The sequence below is a fragment of the Rhinolophus hipposideros genome (genome assembly GCF_964194185.1).
Source record: "Rhinolophus hipposideros genome assembly, chromosome: 1".
NCBI lineage: Eukaryota > Metazoa > Chordata > Mammalia > Chiroptera > Rhinolophidae > Rhinolophus > Rhinolophus hipposideros.
This window is the reverse complement of record NC_138047.1, coordinates 109,691,240-109,712,301: the sequence shown is the minus strand read 5'-3', so window position 1 is coordinate 109,712,301 and position 21,062 is coordinate 109,691,240. Positions and strand designations below refer to the sequence as shown.

At 48.7% G+C, this 21,062-nt stretch overlaps 1 protein-coding gene across 1 annotated transcript in view; it reads left to right on the top strand.

Annotated features, from left to right (window-relative positions):
* The window catches only part of FAM193A (family with sequence similarity 193 member A), a 110,849-nt gene extending 91,255 nt beyond the window's left edge, over positions 1 to 19,594 (top strand). The window contains exons 18-21 of the mRNA XM_081056876.1: positions 305 to 535; positions 3,022 to 3,841; positions 14,145 to 14,226; positions 18,409 to 19,594. Coding sequence (XP_080913002.1) covers positions 305 to 535; positions 3,022 to 3,841; positions 14,145 to 14,226; positions 18,409 to 18,502 — 1,227 coding nt within the window. The 3' untranslated portion in view covers positions 18,503 to 19,594. The remainder of the gene's footprint in view (positions 1 to 304; positions 536 to 3,021; positions 3,842 to 14,144; positions 14,227 to 18,408) is intronic.
* The last annotated feature ends 1,468 nt before the right edge of the window (positions 19,595 to 21,062 follow it).

Below are 21,062 nucleotides of genomic sequence, written 5' to 3'. Positions count from 1 at the left end.
TGGCATGAAAAGATAACTGTATTACATAGAAAGTAGATTAATCAGTATGTGAAGTTACTTCTTTTTCCATTTAAAAATACTCACTTTTGTGCATAGTTGTGTATTCTTCACCAGATTTCTCATGAATGTATAAATTTCCTTTTTCCTGCCATTTGTTTCTCTTATTTCCTTATTTCCTGGTGAGCAGGTATTACTTGAGTAATAAGAAGAAATTCATTTTTAGAGATATGGTCTGCAGTTTGTTATTTTCAAAATCATTAAGACTTGAGGCTTAATTTAGTTATGTGCCATTAAATTGTCTTAGCCTCCAGCTGCACCAACAAGTAGAAATTACGCAGAAATGAGGGAAAAGCTTCGTTTACGACTGACCAAGAGGAAGGAAGAGCAGCCTAAGAAAACAGACCAGCTCTTGGAGAGGGAGAGTGTGGTGGACCACCGAAGGGTGGAGGACCTCTTGCAGTTCATCAACAGCTCAGAGACCAAACCAGTGAGCAGCTCACGCGCAGCCAAGCGGGCGAGGCATAAGCAGAGAAAGGTAACGCGGTGTCTGCGGGCCCAGCGCAGGGCCTCGGGGTCCGGGTGTGGGTCTCCCATGGCATTGTGTCAGCAGCCCAACGGTCTTTGGGGGCCTGAGCTGAAGCTGCTTAAAAGCCTCAAGTTGGGCTTGCAGCACACGGCTTCCCCTTCCATGTCCTGGCCTTGATAATGGATCGGAAACAAGTCTCAGGCTCTCACGCGGGCAGCAGACCCTCTGTCCCAGGGACGCAGAGGAAGGCGACCTCGGGTGACAGGGACGTGGAGGGTGGCAGTGTGCTTTTGCAGACTGTGGCTGAAGGCGCGACCTGGCACAGTGCCATCCACTGACGGGTTTGAGCGGTAGCTGGGCTCCTCGTCTACCACACAGGCACAGGAGCGCCAGGCCATTCCGGAAGAGGGCCGGCAGATGTCAAGGGTGGAAGAGGGGGATGACGGCTGTGTGGGCAGCCCTGAGCAGTCCCACCTCACCACAGGGCGTGGGATGTCACAGAAGCAGATATCTGCCAAGACGAGGCAGCTTCGCCTAGTGGGGGGTATGATGGGACTTGACCTCCAGTCCATTGAGTACACACAACATTCAGACACTATGCTAGTACCTGAGAAAGTGTGTTCTTTACTTCCTGTTAACACTGAACGTGGTGGAAACAGCACCTGCTCTGTAAGCTGCCCCCCACCCTCGTCCCATCCCCAGTCCTCCTGGAGGTTTTCCCACAGAGCCCCTGTACTGCCGGTCCAGACACCTTCCTGCTTGGAGCCACCTCAGCGTGTCAAGCTCCAGAAGCCAGACCTCAGAAAGCAGGCCCGGGCTCACAGGGGCATTTGGAAAGGTTGCAAGGGTCTCACAGTAGGACGGGCTGCCCAGGGAAGGGGTGAGGGCCCTGCAACATCAGGCAGAGGCCTGAAAGGAGGATTCCCATGGTGGACCACGTTGGGGCCACACGTTCAGCAGTGGGATTCTAAGAGAGTTGTGATTGTCCTGCTAAGCGGCTTGACTGTCAGCAGCCCTGCTGGTACCTCAGTCCTGAAATAAAGCGTCAAGCTGAATTAGGGCCTTTGGGAGGTGGCCTGTTCTGCCCTGCAGAAGATGTGGGTTTGTGGAGCCCCTCAAGAGGAGGAAGCACAGGGCATGTTCTCCACCCAGAGCGTTTCAGCGTCAGGGTCCCAGGGTGATCCAAGGCCCTAGAGATAGCCCAGGGGAACCAGTAGAACCCTCTGGATTCATTCTAGTGCTTTCCAGGAGTGCTCCCCACCCTCGACTCCTGGCCTCTGTCCTTGCAGGCGGGCTGGATCCAGACTTCATGCTGAGCCCTTCAGACCTGTGCCAGGTCTCCCTCCCACCCACTTGCACCCCGTGTGCTCTTTACGTAGCACCCGTTTCATAGAGCCACCCCCAGACCTGCTTTGCCTCGCACTGGCTGGCTGCTTGTCAAAGGTGGCACACACAGGTTTGGGTTCACTGTGGTGTCTGCCAGTGCAGGCTCACCCACAGACCTGTGCCCGCAGGGGCAGCCGGGGCGCTGTGCGGAGCTGCCCGTCGCGGCCGCCTCCAAGGGAGGCTTCTCTGCCACAGACGGAGCCAGGCTTCAAGTAATGCTCACTGGAGTTGGCAAGTGGGCTTTTGAAAAAACTGCCATTCGATTTTTAACATGTTTCTTATTTACATTTTTTAGATAAGTTGTCTCTTTAATGCCCACTGGAATATTGTGAAAAGTAATTTACTTGGAAGGCCTTTAAATTTTGCCATGCAAAATGTGTTTGCCAAAGTTGCTTACAAGCACAGCCTGGCTGGAACTTGAGTGACAGGAGGAGAAAGCGCCTACCCTAAGGGCTTCCACTTGTTTTTCAAACAGAAGGAATCGTTTCCATTTATCCTCCTGAAATATGTACCACTAATAAAAATAAGATCTTCACTTGGATGAAAATGCATTTCCTGTCACGTTAGGCAGCAGAAATAACCATCGTCTGTTTAACATGTAATACAATTTTAGAACGTTATCTGCTCTGTCACACTAGTGACAATGGATTGGGAATTGTCCTCATCTGCTAGGGTAATTTCCAGTTTTTAGTACACATTTCTTGCATGTCCTGTTGACACTCGTAAACGCATCAGCCTGCACCTGGGAAGGTGTGCTGACTGCGCATCCTGGCAGCACGTGTGCAACGTGTGCAGCCTGTCCCGCCCATCAGGCATGCCACCCGCACGCGGCAGAGCAGCGGCAGGAGCACAGCCGCCGCCTCTACCCTGTGTTCTGTGCGTAGCTCTAGGCCGGGGCTGTAAGGCGTTTACTGACGACGCCCCCAAGCAGGGCAAGCGTAAAGTAACTGGTAGGTGTGTTTTAATAACAGCTTTGGCCTCTGATAGCGCCTTTCAGAGTTTATGTTCTTATTACATGATTCGGTTTTTAAACTGTCTAATTTTTCTGTGTGTCTTAGCTTTTCCAACACTCACTGCTGTCTTCAATCGCCTTTCTTTCCCCTCGGCAGCTGGAGGAGAAGGCTCGCCTCGAAGCGGAGGCCAGGGCCCGGGAGCACCTGCACCTGCGGGAGGAGCAGAGGCGGCGGGAGGGGGAGCAGCAGCAGCTCAAAGAGGAGCTTCAGCGGCTTCAGGAGCTTCAGAAGCTCCGAGCTGTGAAAAAGAAGAAGAAGGAGAGGCCCAGCAAAGACTGCCCCAAGTTGGACATGCTCGCTAGAAACTTCCAGGACGCAACAGAGTCCGTGCCTGACTCTGGGAACATCCACAATGGCTCCCTAGAGCAAACTGCAGAACCGGAAACCTCATCTCACTCCCCTTCCAGACACGCCAACCACACAGAGCCCAGGCCAGGGCCGGGGGCTGGCGGGGACGCAGCAGACCCCGGGGACACGAGGGACGTCAGTGGGAAGCCGCAGGAGCCACTGTCTTTTCTCCTGGACATCATGCACCAGCACAAAGAGGGCCCTGGCAGGCAGAAGCTGAAACAGGCTGCAAAGGCCAGCAGCGAGCCGGGGAGGAAGCCTGCGGAGCCCCCCAGAGCCTCCGAGGGCCAGCCCAGACCCCGGCCCCAGACTGAGGCCAAGGCCAAGCTGCTGGAGCTCCCTTCCTTGGCTGAGCAGAAGCGAGAGGAGAGGAAAGCCAGCAGTAACAACAGCAGCAGGAAGCTGAACCACGTCAAGGAGGACAAGTGGCCCCCCGGCCCCGTGGAGCCCGCCTCTCCCAGCGATCTCGCGCCCGGCACCAAGCTGCTGCTGGCTGATTCCCCGCAGCCCAGGGGCAAGAGCAAGAAAAACAAGAAGAAGAAGGGAGACAGAGTCAACAGCTCGATCGGTAAATACGGGGGAGGGGGGGTTCTGTGTGGCCACGTAGAGAGATGAGAAAGCCAGGCTGATGTCCCCTCAGGCTGTCCCTCCTGTAGATCCAGCCTGTCCCCGCTTGCTGCTTTGGGGCCTTTCCCCAACAAGGAGGGACAGTAAGCCGTTACTAGATTTTGTTATTTTGAAATACTTTTAGATTTCCCAAAACTGCCAAAGTGTCCAAAGAATTCTGTCACACACATTCCCCCAGTTGGCTTGCTGCCACGTTTGCTTTCTCATTCTCTCTCCGTCTGCTGTTTTTCTGACCCAAACGAGAGCGCTTTCAGACGTGATGCCCCTCTACCCTGGAACACTTCGGTGTGTATTTCCTCAAAAATAGGGAACTCCTTACAAACCAGTACAATTATCAAAAGCAAGAAGTTACCACGACAAGGTATCATTGTCTAATTATAGACCGTGCTCTTCTCCAGTTCACATCCTTGGGCGAGAAAAAACTTAGTGTTGTTTCTCCTGACACAGGATCACGTGTCATTTCTCTCATTTCCTTCCATAGGATCAGTTCCTGTTTTGCATGACCTTGGCATTTGCATGACGAGCACGGCCATTTAGTTTTTAGGGTGATTTTCATTGGTTTGTGTGCAATGTGACTGTGTTTCTGGCAGTGCTGCCATGGCAGTGTGGTCCTTGTGCACGCGTCCCAGCAGGAGGGCGTAACGTGTGCTGGGATCACGCTGGGCCTTGGGCTCAGTAGGTAGCTGCCCAGGGCCTCCACTGTCAAGCTAACACATGCATGTCTTACGGGGGGGACGAATCTTGTTTTTTCTCAGACGTTCACCTGCTAGTTTTAGTGCCCATTGACGATTCTCGCCCAAAGTGGCTCACTGTGTTGTCTGCCAAACAGTGATTTTTCTGTCGTTCCTTCTACATTTCTTCATTAGCATTCTGCTATCACGAGAGCTTTCCTTCTCTCCATGAATTCTTTTCTTTCGTGTGGCTGTTTATATCAGGGTGGATTCTTGGATCCTTAGTCTGTGCTATGGATTACAGTCCTTTGCTAGCTAACTCATTTACTGTGACTCCGTCCGTGGCCCCTTGGCCTCGTGACTCTTGGAGCACTGTCATACTTTCCAGGCTCATCTTGAACTTGCCCCACCGCAGCACGAAACAGCCATTTTTCCAAGGAGCCCTGGTTCTTTTCAGTGCAGAGTGGCACTTAGAAACTCAGACCTGGCTGCTCCTGGTGGGTCAGTGCTTCTAGGCCCTTGCCGTCGACAGAGCCAGGGAGGGAGGTGGGGGTGGGTCTATTTCTGTTCACATTTCTGTAGTGAAAGCCACAAGCTCGCTCTGATGGCTCCAGTGCCTCCCTCTCCGGACCTCCCCCATCCACTACGACTCCCACATTCACTACGCCCTTCTCAGACCCTGGACGGTGTTCGCTGACTCATGCAGTCCTGGAATGCACATCCGTGCTCTCAGAACCGCTCACCCTCAGCACTGTGAGAAACAGACAGTGAGCTTGTTCTCAGTGTGTTCACGGTCCCTCTGCCTTCAGCCGGTGGGTGCCTGGGGTTAGTCCTTCCCTGGAGTGTACGCGTCGCTATAGTTCAGTGCCACGCAGTGACAGGCACTCGAAAGACAGTGGGTCCCTTTGTTTGCATTCCAGTTTCTTTTATTTCTCTTCCCAATCCTAGTTTTCATCCGTCTCATTCCCACCCACTTACTATAGGTAACTATGCAGTTTCTTATTAGCTTTCCTTTTTACACAGAAGGTTGCAGACTGAAGACACTCTTTGCTGTCTTGCCCCTCAGTATGTTCTGGAAATCAGCTGGGCCTCATTGTCTTCACGGCTGTAGTGCTCCATCTAAAGCGTGCTGTGGTCTGCCAGTCTGCTGTGCACGGCATGTCAGTTGCGCTAGTGCTTGTCGCCACACACGGTGCCGCAGGAAACACTCTTGTGCGTGTGTTTTCCTGTTTGGAAGTGTTTGTTCAGAGCAATTTCCCAGAAGAGGGATGCTGTGTCAGAGGGAAGTACAGACAGCGTTTTGCTAGATATCACCGAATTGCGCACACCGTCCTTTGCATTCCCACCACGTGCCTGGTTCCCACAGCCTGGCCAACAGGGTCTCAGGCTCTGTACCGTGAGCCAATCCGTTACTCAAAAGTGAGCTACAGTGTACATCTTGTTTCATTTGTGTTTTTCTCCCAATTACGGTGAGGTCATTTTTTTTTTCCTATTTATTAGTGATGCATTCTCAGGGAAGAGAATGGGCCTAGCCGAGGTGAGAGAGAGAAACAGAGAGAGGGAGAGGGAGAGAGAAAGAGAGAACGCGAGAGCTGGTGCAAAAAAAAAAGCAGTGAGGTCATATTTGTAAGGGCTATTTGCATATCTTTTTAATGAATTGTCTATTCATATCTTTTTCTCATTTTTACTGTTTTTCTTCCATGTTTCAGAGTCCTGTATATACTAGAGACATTACCCTTCTAACTGCATTACCATCTCCCAGGTCATAGGTTGTGTTCTGACTGTGTTTATGATGCTTTTTAGCCATGCAGAAGTTCGTTTTGTTTTTGCTGTTTTTAATTTTCTATAGTCCGTCCATGTTTTATTGCCTCTGGATTTTAAATAATTGTTAGAAAGCTTTACGCTAACACTAAAGTTAAAGAATGTGTCCATGTTTTCTTCTAATGTTTGTGTGGTTTTTCTTTTGTCATTTAGCTCACACATTTGGAATTTATTCTTGTGTATCTGTGAGGCATGGATCAATTTTATCTTTTTCCAAAAGGTTAGCCAGTTGTCCCCGCGCCAGCTATTAAAAAGCTCATCTTGCTTTAGTGATTCAGGGTACCACCTTTGTTACACTAAATGTCCATGTGAACGTGGGTCAGAATTTCTGTTCTTTTCCTCTTTGTTTATTCGTGTACTGTTATTGCATGAGAGGATCTGTACAAGGTGTGATCAAACGATACGGTGAATGTTTAAATTGAAAAAAAAAATGTATTACATAAAAAGACACATTGCCATTAACCCTCCTCAAAATACTCCCCCTCGCTTTGAACACACTCATCCCATCATCCTTGCCACTTTCTGAAGCAGTTCTGGAAGTCCTCTTTCGTGAGTGTCTTTAGTTGTGCTGTTGTGGCTGCCTCGATGTCCTGAATCAATTCAAAATGTTTACCTTTCATGGTCATTTTGACTTTGGGGAAGAGCCAGATGTTGCACGGTGCCAAATCCAGTGAGTAAGGTGGAGGAGGACACACCGTAATGTTTTTATTGGACAGAAGTTGCCGTACCAGACGCGATGTGTGACACGGAGCCTGTCCGCTGTGATCACAAACTACAGTGAATACTGCTGCCAAGTGCCATCCAATGGAAAGGCAGGGACCTTCAATACTGGAAGTGGCGTGTCGAGACTTAGTATGTGACAAGTTTCAACTTGTTCAGTAGTCAGCCGGGTGTGAGCTACGGTTGAGAGAAGGTGTATTTTAAAGTGCCATAAGTCATCCTCCATCATGACAATGCTCCATGTCACACATCACTTCTGGTACAGCAATTTCTGTCAAGTAAAAACATTACAGTGTGTCCTCATCCACCTTATTCACCAGATCTGGCACCGCGCGACTTCTGGCTCTTCCCCAAAGTCAGAATGATTCAGGATATGGAGGCAGCCACGACAACACAACTAAAGACACTCCCGAAAGAGGACTTCCAGCACTGCTTCAGAAAGGGGCAGGAATGATAGGATAAGAGTGTTCAAAGCAAGGAAGAGTATTTTGAAAGGGATTAATGGAAATGTGTCTTTTACTGTAATAAGTTTTTTTTAATTTAAATTTTCACCATATTGTTTGATTACACCTCATTATGTTTCAATGACTCAGAGGGCTATTCTATATGCATAGCTTTTCATTTTCAGTGTTTTCCCAGTCATTCTTTCATGTTGGTGTCTCCATGTGAACTTAGTTCAGCATGCCTGACCCCATAAAAAAGCTTATTGGTGTTGGGATTGCATTAAATTAATAAATTTATTAGGGAGAATCAATATCTTTATGACGTTGATCACCCCTCCCAAGAGCAAGGGGTATTTTTCCATTTATTCAAGTCTACTTTAGTGTAGGTATACTTCTGGGGATTTTTAAATTTTTCTCTCATAGGTTTTTTACCTTATTGAGCTTATTCCTAAGTATTTAATCTTCCTTCTTTTTAATTTTAATGGGGTATTCTCTGCCAGAGTCTTCTAACTCTGCGCTATCCAGTACACTAGCCACTAGTCCCATGTCACATGTTGAACACTTGAAACGTGGCCAGTCCAAATTGAGGAGTATTGTACACGTAAAATGTACACCACATTTGGGAAACCTAGTATGAAGCAGAAGAATGTAAAATATCTGAATATGATTTTTTATGCTGATTACATGTTGAAATTATGAAATTTGGGATGTTTAAGTGAAATATATGTTACTAAAATTAATGACACTTGTTTCTTTTTTAATTTTAATTTTATTTTTTTAAAGATTTTATTGGGGAAGGGGAACAGGACTTTATTGGGGAACAGTGTGTACTTCCAGGACTTTTTTCCAAGTCAAGTTGTTGTCCTTTCAGTCTTAGTTGTGGAGGGCGCAGCTCAGCGCCAGATCCAGTTGCCATTACTAGTTGCAGGGGGCGCTGCCCACCATCCCTTGAGAGAGTTGAGGAATCGAACTGGCAACCTTGTGGTTGAGAGGATGCGTTCCAACCAACTGAGCCATCTGGGAGCTCAGCGGCAGTTCAGCTTAAGGTGCCTGTTCAATCTTAGTTGCAGGGGGCGCTGCCCACCATCCCTTGAGGGACTCGAGGAATTGAACTGACAACCTTGTGGTTGAGAGCCCACTGGCCCATGTGGGAATCGAACCGGCAGCCTTCGGAGTTAGGAGCATGGAGCTCTAACCGCCTGAGCCACCGGGCCAGCCCCTCTGTTTGATTTTTTTATATGGCCACTAGAAAATCTTCAATTATGTATGTGGCTCACATTGTATTTCTTTTGGACAGTGCTCCTCTAACTGGTTATTTGACATAGAAAAGATGTTGGTTTCTATAACTAACTTTATATCTTCTACCTGACTGAGTTACCATTTGGGCCTTATTGTTGATTTGCTAGGGTTTTTCAGGTATTTTATCATATTTCTGCAAGTAGGGGAAGCTTACCTTTTCTAATTTTTTTTTCCCTTCTTCCATCCCCCGCCCCCCACTCCGGTTCAAATCGTTTCCCAATCTAGTTGTGTAGGACGCAGCTCCCTGGCCCACACTGGTATTATGAGCTCTGCGCTTCCCCGGCTGAGGCAGTTGGTCGCTTGTCGTCGGTCAGACGCTCACAGCAGCCCATAGTAGCTTTCGCTGGCTGCTGGCCACTCATGGCAGCACACAGCAGCCCACGGTAGGCCACAGCAGCTCACACTGGCTGCCAGCCACTCACGCTGTCCACCGACCACTCCTGGCGGCACATGGCTGCTCAAGGCAGCCCAGCTCCGGGTCGAGCCGTTATTCACAATCTTAGCTATAGAGGGCGCAGCTCACTGGCCCATGTGGGCATCAACCTGGCCACCTTGGTGTTAGGTCGGCATTAGGAGCACGGTCCTCCAACACCTGAGCCACCAGGCCAGCCCAACTTTTCTAATTCTTATGCCTCTAATTGTTTTGTCTTGTTTTATTGCATCATTCTTGATCCTAACAGAAATGTCTGGTGTTTCCACACAAGTAAGATTCTAGCTTTAGGTTACAGTTTATTTTATGTTAAGAAAATATCCAGTGTTTCCTACTTTTCTTGAGTGTTTTTATCAGGAGTTGGTGTGAATTTTGTCAAAGATTTTCTAGCATCTGTGGAGAGAAATACTTTTCTTCTTATTACATTACTGGATTTATTACATAATCCAGACTTATTACATTACTGGATTTCCTAATATTAAACCAACCTTGGATTCCTGGAATAAAGCCACTTGCTTGTAATGTTTTATAGTCTTTGGTTTGGGGTTCTGTTTGCTATTACTTTATTTAATTTCACATTAACATTCATGAGATACGGCTTGATGACTTTTTTTTTTCCTGCTCTCTACATTAGCTTTGGGTATTAAATACTTCATAAAGAATTAGGAAGGTTTTTCTTGGTTGATTTATTTTTCATTTTCCGTGTCCTAGAACAATTCAATCTGCATTGGGACTATCGACTGTGTTTCCCCGAAAATAAGCTCTAGCCGGACAATCTTATTAAGACCGGGTATGGTATGATACGATACGATATAATATGATACCAGGTCTTATATTAATTTTTGCTCCAAAAGACGCATTAGAGCTGATTGTCTGGCTAGATCTTATTTTCAGGGAAACACGGTAGGCTTTAAAGATTTGATGGAAATCTGTACAGCCCTCTGGGCTTGGTGCTTTTTTGTGAGGTAGTTCCTTGATAATATTGTCTATTTAGTATTTGTCTATTTAGTATTTCTGTCTCTAATGAGGTTAATTTTGGTAAAATGTATTTCCATAGTAAATTATCCTTTCAGTTAGATTTTCCAGTTTATTTACATAGATGTCTGCAAGGTACATAGTTTTGTTTGTTTGTTTTGTTTTTCTTATTGGGGAATATTGGAAAACACTGTTTTTTTCCAGGACCTATCAGCTCCAAGTCAAGTCGTCATTTTTACTTTAGTTGTGGAGGGCGCAGCTCACTGGCCAATGTGGGATTCGAGCCAGTGACATTGGTGTTATGAGCACTGCGCTCTAACCAACTGAGCCAACCTGCCATCCTGGTACATAGTTTTTTGAAAAATTCTTTTCAATGGTTGTTTTATGTCGTCAGTTTTTATTTTGTGTATTTGTGCTTTTTCCCTATTCTGTTTGATTCCGTTAATAGTTTGTCTATTTTATTAACATTTCTAAAAAACCAGACCCTTGATTTATTAATGAGATTTATTGTTCTTTCCTCTACCTCATTAATTTCTGCTTTTATCTTTTTCTTTCTGTGCATTCTTTCGTTTTACTTTGTCCATTTTCTAACTTTTCTGACTTGGGAATTTAGTTCCTTTGTTTTCATTCCTCCATTTTTATTCATCAGGGTGTTTAGCACTTTGAATTTTCCTCTGATCATTCCTTTAACTATATCCCATAGTGTCTGATAATGTCTTTCTTTTTTTTTGGTTCAGTGATTTCCAAGTGATTTTTTTTCCCCTTTTCACCCAGTAGTTTAATAAGTGGCTTTTAGGTTTCCAGGTGGGAGAGCCTTTTTTATGTTAATGGTTTCTAGGGTTTTTTAGCTTTATTGTGATCAGAGAGTGTTGTTAGTAGTATTTCTGCTTCATGAAACTTACTGATACTTTCTTTGTGACTGTTCCATGTGCACTTGAGATAAAAATCTTTTTCTCTTATCATGGTGTAAAATTTTATATATACGTGTACACACACACACATACACACAGACACCCCGGGGGTGCCAAAAAATATATGCAAGTGAACACTGGTCAACGTTGCTCAAGCAGTGGTTCATTCACCTTCATCAGAAGTGTCTGGATGCTGATGGGAACCGCTTTGAGCACCTCTTGTAATTGTAGAAGTCAAGCGTGACTTGTGTTCATTCATCTTGTGTTATCGGTATATATTGAGTATTACAGTTTTAATAATTTTTTCTTTTTTAAAATGTGTATACATTTTTTTGGCACCCTTTGTATATCTCTGTGATATATTGATGAAAATTAGGTTTAGGTCTTTTGTATCTTTGTTTTTGTCCTCTTGACCTGTTTTCTGTTATTTACTATTGATGAGTTTCTATGTTCTCTTGCATCTCCTGTAGTTTTGCTTTATAAAGGTAGTTTCCATGTCATTTGGTGCATATTCCTGTCTGTAATATCTTCTTAATAAATTGCTGCTTTTAGTATTTATAAAATGTCCTTTTTGTTGTGCTTCTGGCTTTAATTCTGCTTTATCTAAAATGGCGATTGCTGCCCCTTGTCTCTCTCTGTTTCTCTTTGCCTAGTGGGGCACCTTTGTCCTCATCCTTTCATTTCAAGCCCTTCTGAGTCACTTTGTTTTCGGTCATTCTCTGGCTGCAGCATAGCCCCGAGTCTTGCTTTGTGTGAGTCCATCTGAAAAGCTTCCTGTAGACGAGTTCTGCCCACTGCCATTGACGGGTATAACTGTATGGTTGGTCTTAACCCTGACATGACTTTATAATTACTGAGTGTATTTGCTGATTCCTTCTCTATGTGGTGTGTTTTCTTCACTCTTTTATTTCTAAAAATCTTTGGCATTTGGTTTTTTTGTCCTTATGCATTGCTCCCCACTTACACCTTTCTTGCCCCATCCTGGTTTCCTGCTTACCCTCTCACAGCGGCTTCAGGTGAGGTCCTCTCGCCCACTTACTTCCTGGATAACAGTCAATGAGCTCATTCCATTCTTTCTACTTTCCTCTTTCCCTGTCCCTTCTCTTCCCAGTTTTCAGCTGCCTTATTTTTGCTCTGTCAGAACACACACACAATATGAATAGGTCCACAGTTAAATACGTGAAACGTTCACATTGCCCTCCTGCTGAGCTGTCCCCTCGTCTCCTGGTGGGGGGAGCACACCTTCAGCACGTGTCCACAAGTAGGCGCAGGCATATTATTCTCTGAGCTCTGGCGAAGGAGCCATTTCCTACCATCTTGACAGTGAACAGACAGCCTGGCTGAGTATGAAATTCTTGGGTCATACTTTTGCCCGCTTTAGTTAATGTAGTTTTGTTGTGAAAAATGTTTTCCTGATACTGAATCTGATTATAGTTCTGTCTCATTTTTTTATACCGAGCTTCAGTACCGATTATTAATTCTAATCAGAAACAAAGGAATACTGAAGACTGCTTTATTACGACAGCATTTCCAGCAGACCTGCCTGCTCTGTTGGCTTCTGTAGTTATGCCTCTTGTAGAACTATTGCGGAATGACTGTGGAGACTGTGCTTTCTTGGGCCCCTTGACATCAGTAAACACGCCTGCGCACCTCATCCCGGGCAGGGCCGCAGTGAGCAGACAGCAGGCGAGTCCCCTGCGGAATAGCCTTAGTGGGGAGCTGCGGTCAGACATGTCATCAGGATGACCCCGTACAGGCAGATTGAGCAGGTGGGACAACCAAGGAGCCTGGCTGGGAGGTGGCAGCAGCCAGCACTGAAACATAGCAGTGGGTTGGGGGCATTCATGAAGAACTTGCCAGAACTTGCTGTCATGGTGGAAGGTATGACTAGAGGGTGCGGAAGGGAGGTGGGGAAGGTTATTTCTAGGTCACTGTCAGGAAAGGATCCAGCTTGCAGCCAATCATGAGGGTACAGTTTGGCCCGTGTTAGGAGGTCAGCTGCCTGAAAGGTGGAGGTCTGGAGCAGAAGTGGTCCAAGGCAGGGCTGGAGGTGTGGTGGCGTCGCTCAGTGTCCAGGTGTAGCTGAACCCACAGGGATACGGTGGAGGGAGGGAGGGCTGTGTGCGGAGGCCTGGGTGGCTGGGAGGGGCCATGGTCGTGAGGGCGAGCACATGCTCGGGACGGGCACTCTGGGGCGAAGCCACCAGAGACAGTGGCTGCCATTCCACAGGCGTAGCCTGGATGCTGCTGCTGTGGGAATGAATACCCCAGTGAGTGGAAGAAAGGCGTGCTCTGTCTGTTAAAGATTCCGAACACTGCCCATGCTGCGGTCGGCAGGGACGAGCCGCGCCGGTAGCAGAGCGGCAGTGGTCTCGTCCCTTGATGGGGCCGTGCTGGGCCGGAGGCTCCGACATGGTGTCGTCCTCGGTCGGCGGCCCCCTACTCCTCCTGTCTTCAGAGAGGGTACTTACTTTTTTACTAAACGGCCTGAAGTTTGGGATGCAGTCCCTGGGATGCTGCACGACAAAGTGAATGCCGTCTTCCCGTAGACATGCGACCTGGTCCTGGGTACAATCATGGCCTCTTACTATGAGGGCACCGGAAGGGACGGCACTGCCCTCGTGGGCCTGCCTTCTGTTGTCCTCTAGCAGCTTCTGTTGACCACTGTGGCCCCACTCCCTCCCTCCTTCCTCCAGCACTGGGGAGCCAGGCGCCAGCAAATGGGCCTCTTCCCGTGGGACCTGATGCAGTGGCTGCTTTGCTCAGAAAACATGTGAGTTCCATCATGGCCGCATTGGACCTGGCTGCTCACACGCACATGAGAGAGATCGGCCCACCTTTGGCCGTTTGTAAAACCTCATTTGAGAAAAAATTTAGTTTGTGAGGTTGCTGAAATGAAGTAAAGCCGGAGTTCTGTTCCGGTAAGATGGCCTGCTCTTGTAATTTGACGTGCCTCTTTCCTTTCATTTTACAGATGATGTCTTTCTGCCTAAAGATATCGACCTAGACAGTGTGGACATGGATGAGACGGAGAGGGAAGTGGAATATTTCAAACGGTAAATGTTAGGACGGTTTCATGGTTACTGTACATGATCCTCCTGTTGCACTGGCGGTTGTCTGGACAGCGGTTCTATCAACTAGCCAAACAGCCTGGCCACTTAGTAGCATGTGAGGGCCTGCCATAGCCCCTAACCTTCACTCATGCACACTCATTCTCTTCTCTCCCCCGCCGCATGTGTGCGAAGACTAGTTGATGGCAGTGGTTCTCACAGTGGTCCTGGACCAGCAACATAGCCTGGGATCGGGCCACTCTAGGGAGCGACCCAGTGTCTGCATTTTTGCAAGCCTCCCAGGTGCTCCTGATGTTAGAACACACTGATCCGGCATGCTTCAAAGGAGAAAAGGAACATTTTAGATACTTGCTCAATTTTCCTAATAAGCAGATTTTATTAGTACTATGTTCAATAATATTTATGTACTATGAATTACGGCAAAAATGATTTATTTTAAAACTCCTTTCTTTGGAAGTACTTTAACTTCTTTGTTTCAAATGATACACACACAGCAGTTTGCAATGCAAAAAGTCATTAACTTCTATCTGAAATATTGCAAATTCTAAATGCTTCTGGAAATTACATATATAATATATCATTTATGGGTGTGTATATGTATATATTTTATTTTAGCAGATGTAGTCAAGCATTAATCATATTCTACTTTGGGCATATTTGAAATTTTCCATAATAAGGAGGGTTTCTTTAATTTTGTGAATATATATAAGTAAAAAGAAGCACGTAAGTACAGACACGGTAGTTTAAACTTTAATTAATAAGAGAATACAGGGAACAGCTTCACAACATTTAATTTAAAAACTTAAATAAAATACAAAATTAACCAATAAAAAAATAGTCTGAATTGTTCAGTAACTATTAAAGAAATTAAAGCAGTAGTTACAAGTCTTCCCAATGAGAAAACTACATCCTGACGGTTATACAGAGAATTCTCCCTTAGTTTCAAACACCAGATTGTCTGGTCTTGTGCACAGATGCCAACAGAGAATTGGAAGGAGAGACAAGAAGCACGAGAGCGCACCCCCGCTTGGTCTTATGGCAGAAGTAAACTTCTGATAACCAAAACCTGCCAAACACGACACCAGGAAAGATGAAGTTAACAGATTTGTTTCTCTCGTGAATATTAGATGTAAAAGTCATTGAGAAAATTCTCACATTCCAAATCTAACAGTGTATTTAAAAAAGCAATATATGCCCAAACTGGGTTATCCTGGGAATGAATGCAAGGACTGTTTAATATTAGGAAATCCACAAGTGCTAGTTGCTACATTAATATATTAAAGAAGAGCCATTTCATTTCAGTGGGTTCAAAAAAAACATTTGATAAAATCTTAGTACCCATTTATAATTTAAAAAAGAAAAATAGTGTAGTAGCAACAGCAGGAAATACCCTTCACCTGAGAAGGGGATTTATCGAGAGAGAGAAGAGGAATCTACAAGAAACATTTTCCAGAATGGGAAAGGTGTGGAAGCCCATGCAAAACAAAAATGCTCGCTAGCACCACTTCTGTTCAGCGTTCAATTGTAATTCCCAGCAAAACGACAAGAAATTAAAGGCTTGAGTGGAAAGGAAGAAATAAATTTCCACTGTACAGGTGATCTAATTGTCTACACAAACGAATGTGCAGGACAGTTTAGCAAGAGACTGGCTATGGGATCAGCATACAGAAGTTATTTTTCTCTGCACCATCAATAATCCGAAAATCTAGTTTAAATTCAGACAGCATTTGTAATAGTACCAAAATCTATGTAGTATCATGAATAAATCTAAAGTTGCACAAGACCTGTGCACAGAAGACCATGAAACTTGACTGAACAACATTAAAGAATACCTAAATCCCAGAGATCCTGTATTCATTGATAGGAAGAGTTAATATCATAAAGCTATCAAGGTTCCCCAAACTTATCTGTAGATGGAAAACCCAAGAAGGGTTGTTTGGAACTTCAGTGTTTCTACAGTGCGTTGGAATTGACACCCTGGGATAGTCATACAGTGGGTGTTACATAGCAACAGAAAGGAGCACATTAGAGCAACTGCACCACTGATGAATGTGAAACAAAAGCCATAGGGCAGAAGAATATATGTAATACCCTATTTACATGAAGTTCAAAATAGGCAAACTAAAGTGCACTGGTAATATAATACCATTCAATCTAGCAGCTCCACTCCTGGGTGTCCGCCTGCCAGAAATGAGCATGCCCACACATAGGCTCAGATGTTCCCAGGAGTTGCATTTGTAACAGTCCCCAAGTGGGAACACCCCAAATGTGCACAACAGATGGACAGGTACACTGCACTGTGCTCTGTCCTTCCCATGGACACTGCTCAGCTATGAAAAGCATCGTCGTCTGCCCACGGCCAGGGCAGCAGGGAGATGTGGGGCTTTCAGGGTCATGTGCTGAGCTTTACTGAGGTGATGGCGCTCTGGGTGCTTGTGTTTGGTGGCACTAGGAACTCACACAACTGCAATTTAGTGTGTATAAGTTGTACCTAAATAGGGTGTATTTTAAAGAATTAAGTATATTGTTCCGTGACACATACAAGGTGTCAAGACTATAAAGAAAAGCAAGGAAATTATTAACATAAAAGGCCAGAATGGTGCTCACTTCTGAGGAGAGGAGGGAGGGCTGTAACTAAAGAAAACACTGTAGGCCCCTGGGTGCTGGTGCTGTCCCATGGCTTGATCCACAATATTTGCTTTATAATTATTCTGTATATTACACATTTGTCTCATTCACCCTTCTGTATGTGTGTTACATTTGCCAACTCCCCCGCAAAAGAAAATCGTAAGGGATTACTGGCCTCACGACATGTTGGATGCGAGAAGCACTAAGGAGTCCAGTGCGCTCCGTCCCTCTGAGTCCAGAAAGCACGGCACATGTTGGGGGGCTGGCCTGGGAGTCGGGGAACCACACGCCAGGACAGTGACTCCTGCTCGGAGGGACAGCGGGTGCCCCAGGGTTGCCAGTGCCGGCACTCGTGGCCTGGGGTCAGTTGCCCGGGCTCTTGTGTTGTGGTTCCCTATGTCACGTGTTCTGTACATGGCACATGACATTGTCCACAGTTGACAACATGGAAGCCTGAAGGGAGGTGGCAACCAGGGCACAGGCAGAGCCAGGGCACACTGGGCCTGGGCCCGGGCAGCAGCTTGGCCTCTGTGTCCTGTGCTGCGGGGTCAGCTATCCACTGCAGGCTGGAGCCGGGGCGCATGCGCTTCCTGAGCGCCTGGCTGCTGTGCTGCGAAGGCCAGGGGCACACTTACGATCATAGGTGGTTAGGAGGCCGTTGTCAGCGTGCAGGGCAAGACAGCAGGGGCAGAGTGGGGGCTTCCAGCGGGGGTGGCCAGAGAACGAGGATTCGGGCTGTGGTAGGTGGCATGGCCCTCCCTGCACCTGGACGGAGGCCCCGGGCAAGCAGCACACAGGCCTTGGCTACACGACGCAACCCCAGTGTAAGCGAGCTGAGGGAGGTCACCTCCCGACAAGCGACAACCACGTCCAGGTCTAACTCAAGTTACTGCTGCTCAGCTGAGAAGTGAGAGCTTCAGAAATTAGGCAAGAGAAAGAAAATGCCCTTTCTTTTGTTCAGCACAAAACTTGTCCATTGTTGCCTGGGAAGCCGGTGGCAACGTGTGGTCTTTTCAAAGTGTGGTCTTTTCAAAATGCGGCCCAGCGTACTGTAGGTGCTCAGAGCTGGTAGGGGAGGTTGCAGGCTGGAGGCCACCCCTGTGTGCTTGCCACGCCCCCGAGGGTGGGGACGGGGTGGGGGCAGGGGCAGGCTTGCCGTCACCCGTGTCGTGGCCCCATAAAAATTCTCGTTTCCAGTCACCCATTCATGAATTTATGGCTCAGTGAGGATTGGCTGGCTTCCCCGGGACTCAGCACATTAGGGCGGGTGGGCAGTGGTGGCAGCAGCCTGGTGGGGTTGGCCCAGCCCCAGCTTCTCAGCTGGGCTCACCAGAAACTTCCCTTGGGCGGCTCCCTGCAGAGCGAGTTGAGAAGGAAGACACAAAGCACCAGAGGACATTTGGGGCCCCAGCTAGTGTACTGAAGGTGGGGACCCAGGGACAGCCATGTGGCAAAGTGTGAGGCCCCGCATTGAGCCCCCAAGGAGGACCCCAGGTGGGGGGACATTTCACCGTGACTGTTTGGTGTTTTGTCTTTCAGATTCTGCTTGGATTCCGCCAGACAGACCCGACAAAGACTGTCCATCAACTGGTCCAATTTTAGCTTGAAAAAAGCCACCTTTGCTGCCCACTGAATGAGGACTGCCTAGAGGGACGCGTTGTGCGGGAGGTGGGCCAGGCCCAGAGCCACTGTGCCCGCCCGGTGGTACCAGGTGGGCCGCCGCACCTGAGCCCCAGACCAAGGCCGTGTTGCTCGACCCACACCGCTCGCTCGTGTGCGTGTAGTCTGTGAGCCTGTGGTGTGGCTCTGTGCCATCGGACTGGAAGCTTGGCTCCCGTCAGGGCTTCCCCCACCGCGGCCTCGCCTGAGGCCTGGGCCGTGGCCAGAGATGAGTTCGCCCCCTCCACGTGGCTGTCGTCCGTGCATCTCGCCCTGTCCTGTCCTCTGTCCCCGTCCATCGGGGCGTTGGCCGGCACTCAGCTCCCCCCCCCAGGCGGGCAGGCGGCGGGGCAGGCTATCCGTTCTCCACAATCTACTGGTTAAGAGTGTCCACGTCGCGCTGTTTGTGTCTGACCCCCTGACTTGTAGCCAGCCTGTGTAAGACCCCTTGCAGAATGAGAGTTCCGAAACCAAAACCCACCCAGTACTCACCATCCAGTCTGTTAGAGTGTCCGGCTGTATTAACACGGAGGCCTGCCTGGCTACTTTTTTAACATATTGTTAAGTAATATTAAAATCATGTCTTTCTTTTTGAAAGATGGAATACATTAGTACAGCAGAAGACCTCGTCTGGTTGCTTTCTGCTGGGGCTGCTGGGCAGCATGGGGTGGGGCCGCGGGTGCCAAGGGGGCCTGAGCCACCAACCCCGGAGCATCTCCCAGGTCACCCCAGGTGGCAGCTTAGGGTTCCTAGTGCCCTCACCGCCCTCGTGCTGTGGTCTCTCCAGGCCCCACGACAGAGTTCCACATCGCAAGGGTTTGGTGTGAAAGGTGGTAAGTGCTAAAGAAACAGCAGGGTGGGACAGGGCGGCAGTTCCCTCAGAGTAACCGTAACCTGGGAAGGCCTCGGGGACAAAGGGACATTGCATTCAAACCTGCCAGCTGAGGGAGGCAGAGTGAAGAGGGGAGGAGGGTCAGCAGGGTGGGGTTACATACGGCCTTGAAGGCAGATACCCATCCAGTTTGGGGGGGGGGTTGTGAACGCGAATAAAACAATGAAGAGCTACACATGTGAAGTTGGGTATAAATCGGGAGCAACGTGAGGAGTAGTGACAATGAAAAGGAATCCCACCGTGGGCCTTTCCTGGGAGCTCTGGAGGCCGTGTGCAGGTGCAGGCCAGCTTCCTCTTCCTAGACCTTCCATAGCTCCCAGCGCTGCCTGCTTCTGTGCACTCCTGAAGGAGATGGCCTGTCCATGAGGGAAGGGGGAGCAGCGAGGGCCTGGCCCGGCCTCCGAAGTGTTCGCTCGGTTGGACCCCCAGGGCTTCTTGACGCATCGATGGGATGCAGGTAGGAGAAGGTGAGGAGGCCTCAGAGCCTTTGGTCAGAGCACCGGGAAGGAAGGGGCTGCCCATCCTGGGGGCGGGCGCAGGGGCGGCTGGCCAACACCAGCTGCAGCGTCTGACGTTTGGGGTTGCTGTTCATGGACAAAAGGCCCCGCCCAAGCCGCTGGGGCAAGTGTAGACAGGACAGGTCCGAGCCCCAGAGCCTGATGCTGAGGGGGTCGGGGTGAGGGCAGCCAGTCAGGACAAGCCCAGGGAGCCCTGAGGTGTCTGACCAGAACCCAGTGGAGCTGGTTTTCAGGGGCACAGAGGTGGAGCAGTAGCCACAGGAGTGCGAGGCCCAGAGACATGTTCTGTTTGTTTTCCTGGTGGGAGAAGAGCAGCACATCCCTTTGCTCCTGGGGTGATCAGGAAAGGGAGAAAGGCTGGCTATGGCCATGGCAGTGGTGTTCTTGAGAAGGGCAGAGGCCCCAGTGCAGTCCCTGGAACTCCAAGCCCAGGGCTGAGCCCCATCCTCTTCTGGCTGAAGCAGGGGCCACTGGGCAGCAGAGCCTGAGGAGCTAACGTGGGGAAGGGTCCCGGGTGGGGCCTGCTCTCGCCCAGGTCCTGAAGACCCTACCCAGCCTCGCTCTCCCCGAAGACCTCCCAGTCTGTGCTGGAGGCTGTGCCACCTCTGTGCCTGTTTCCTCGTCTGCCCCGTGGGGCCATGTTGGCTGCTGAGAGGAACCATGGGGCCCCAGCTGTGATTGGTAAGGGGGACCCCAGGTGTCCCAGCACTGAGTGCCCGCCCCACACCACACTTGCCACCTTCCGGACCCCTGCTCGACCCAGCATGTGGCTCTGCCACCTACACCTTATTCCGTCTGCACACTTCCGCCCTAGGCATGCCCTTCCCCTGTCCTGTAAACCACCCGTCTATCTGCAAGACCCAGCCTGAAGATTCCCTTGGATCTGTCCTCGAGGGGGCGTCACTTGACTGTTTCCAGTTCTCAGGAACAAAAGGTGGATTTGGGCCCTGGAGGCTCAGGATCAAGTGGAGGAATAGAGGAGGGTGGAGGGTGCCAGGACCCCTGGGGTCAGCCCCCCTCGCCGTGGATGCAGACAGGGTCCTCACACCATCGCGTTTATAGGTGGGGAAACGGAGGCCAAGGGGTGCCTATAGGACGTCCGACTCCAGTGCCAGTCTTCCTGG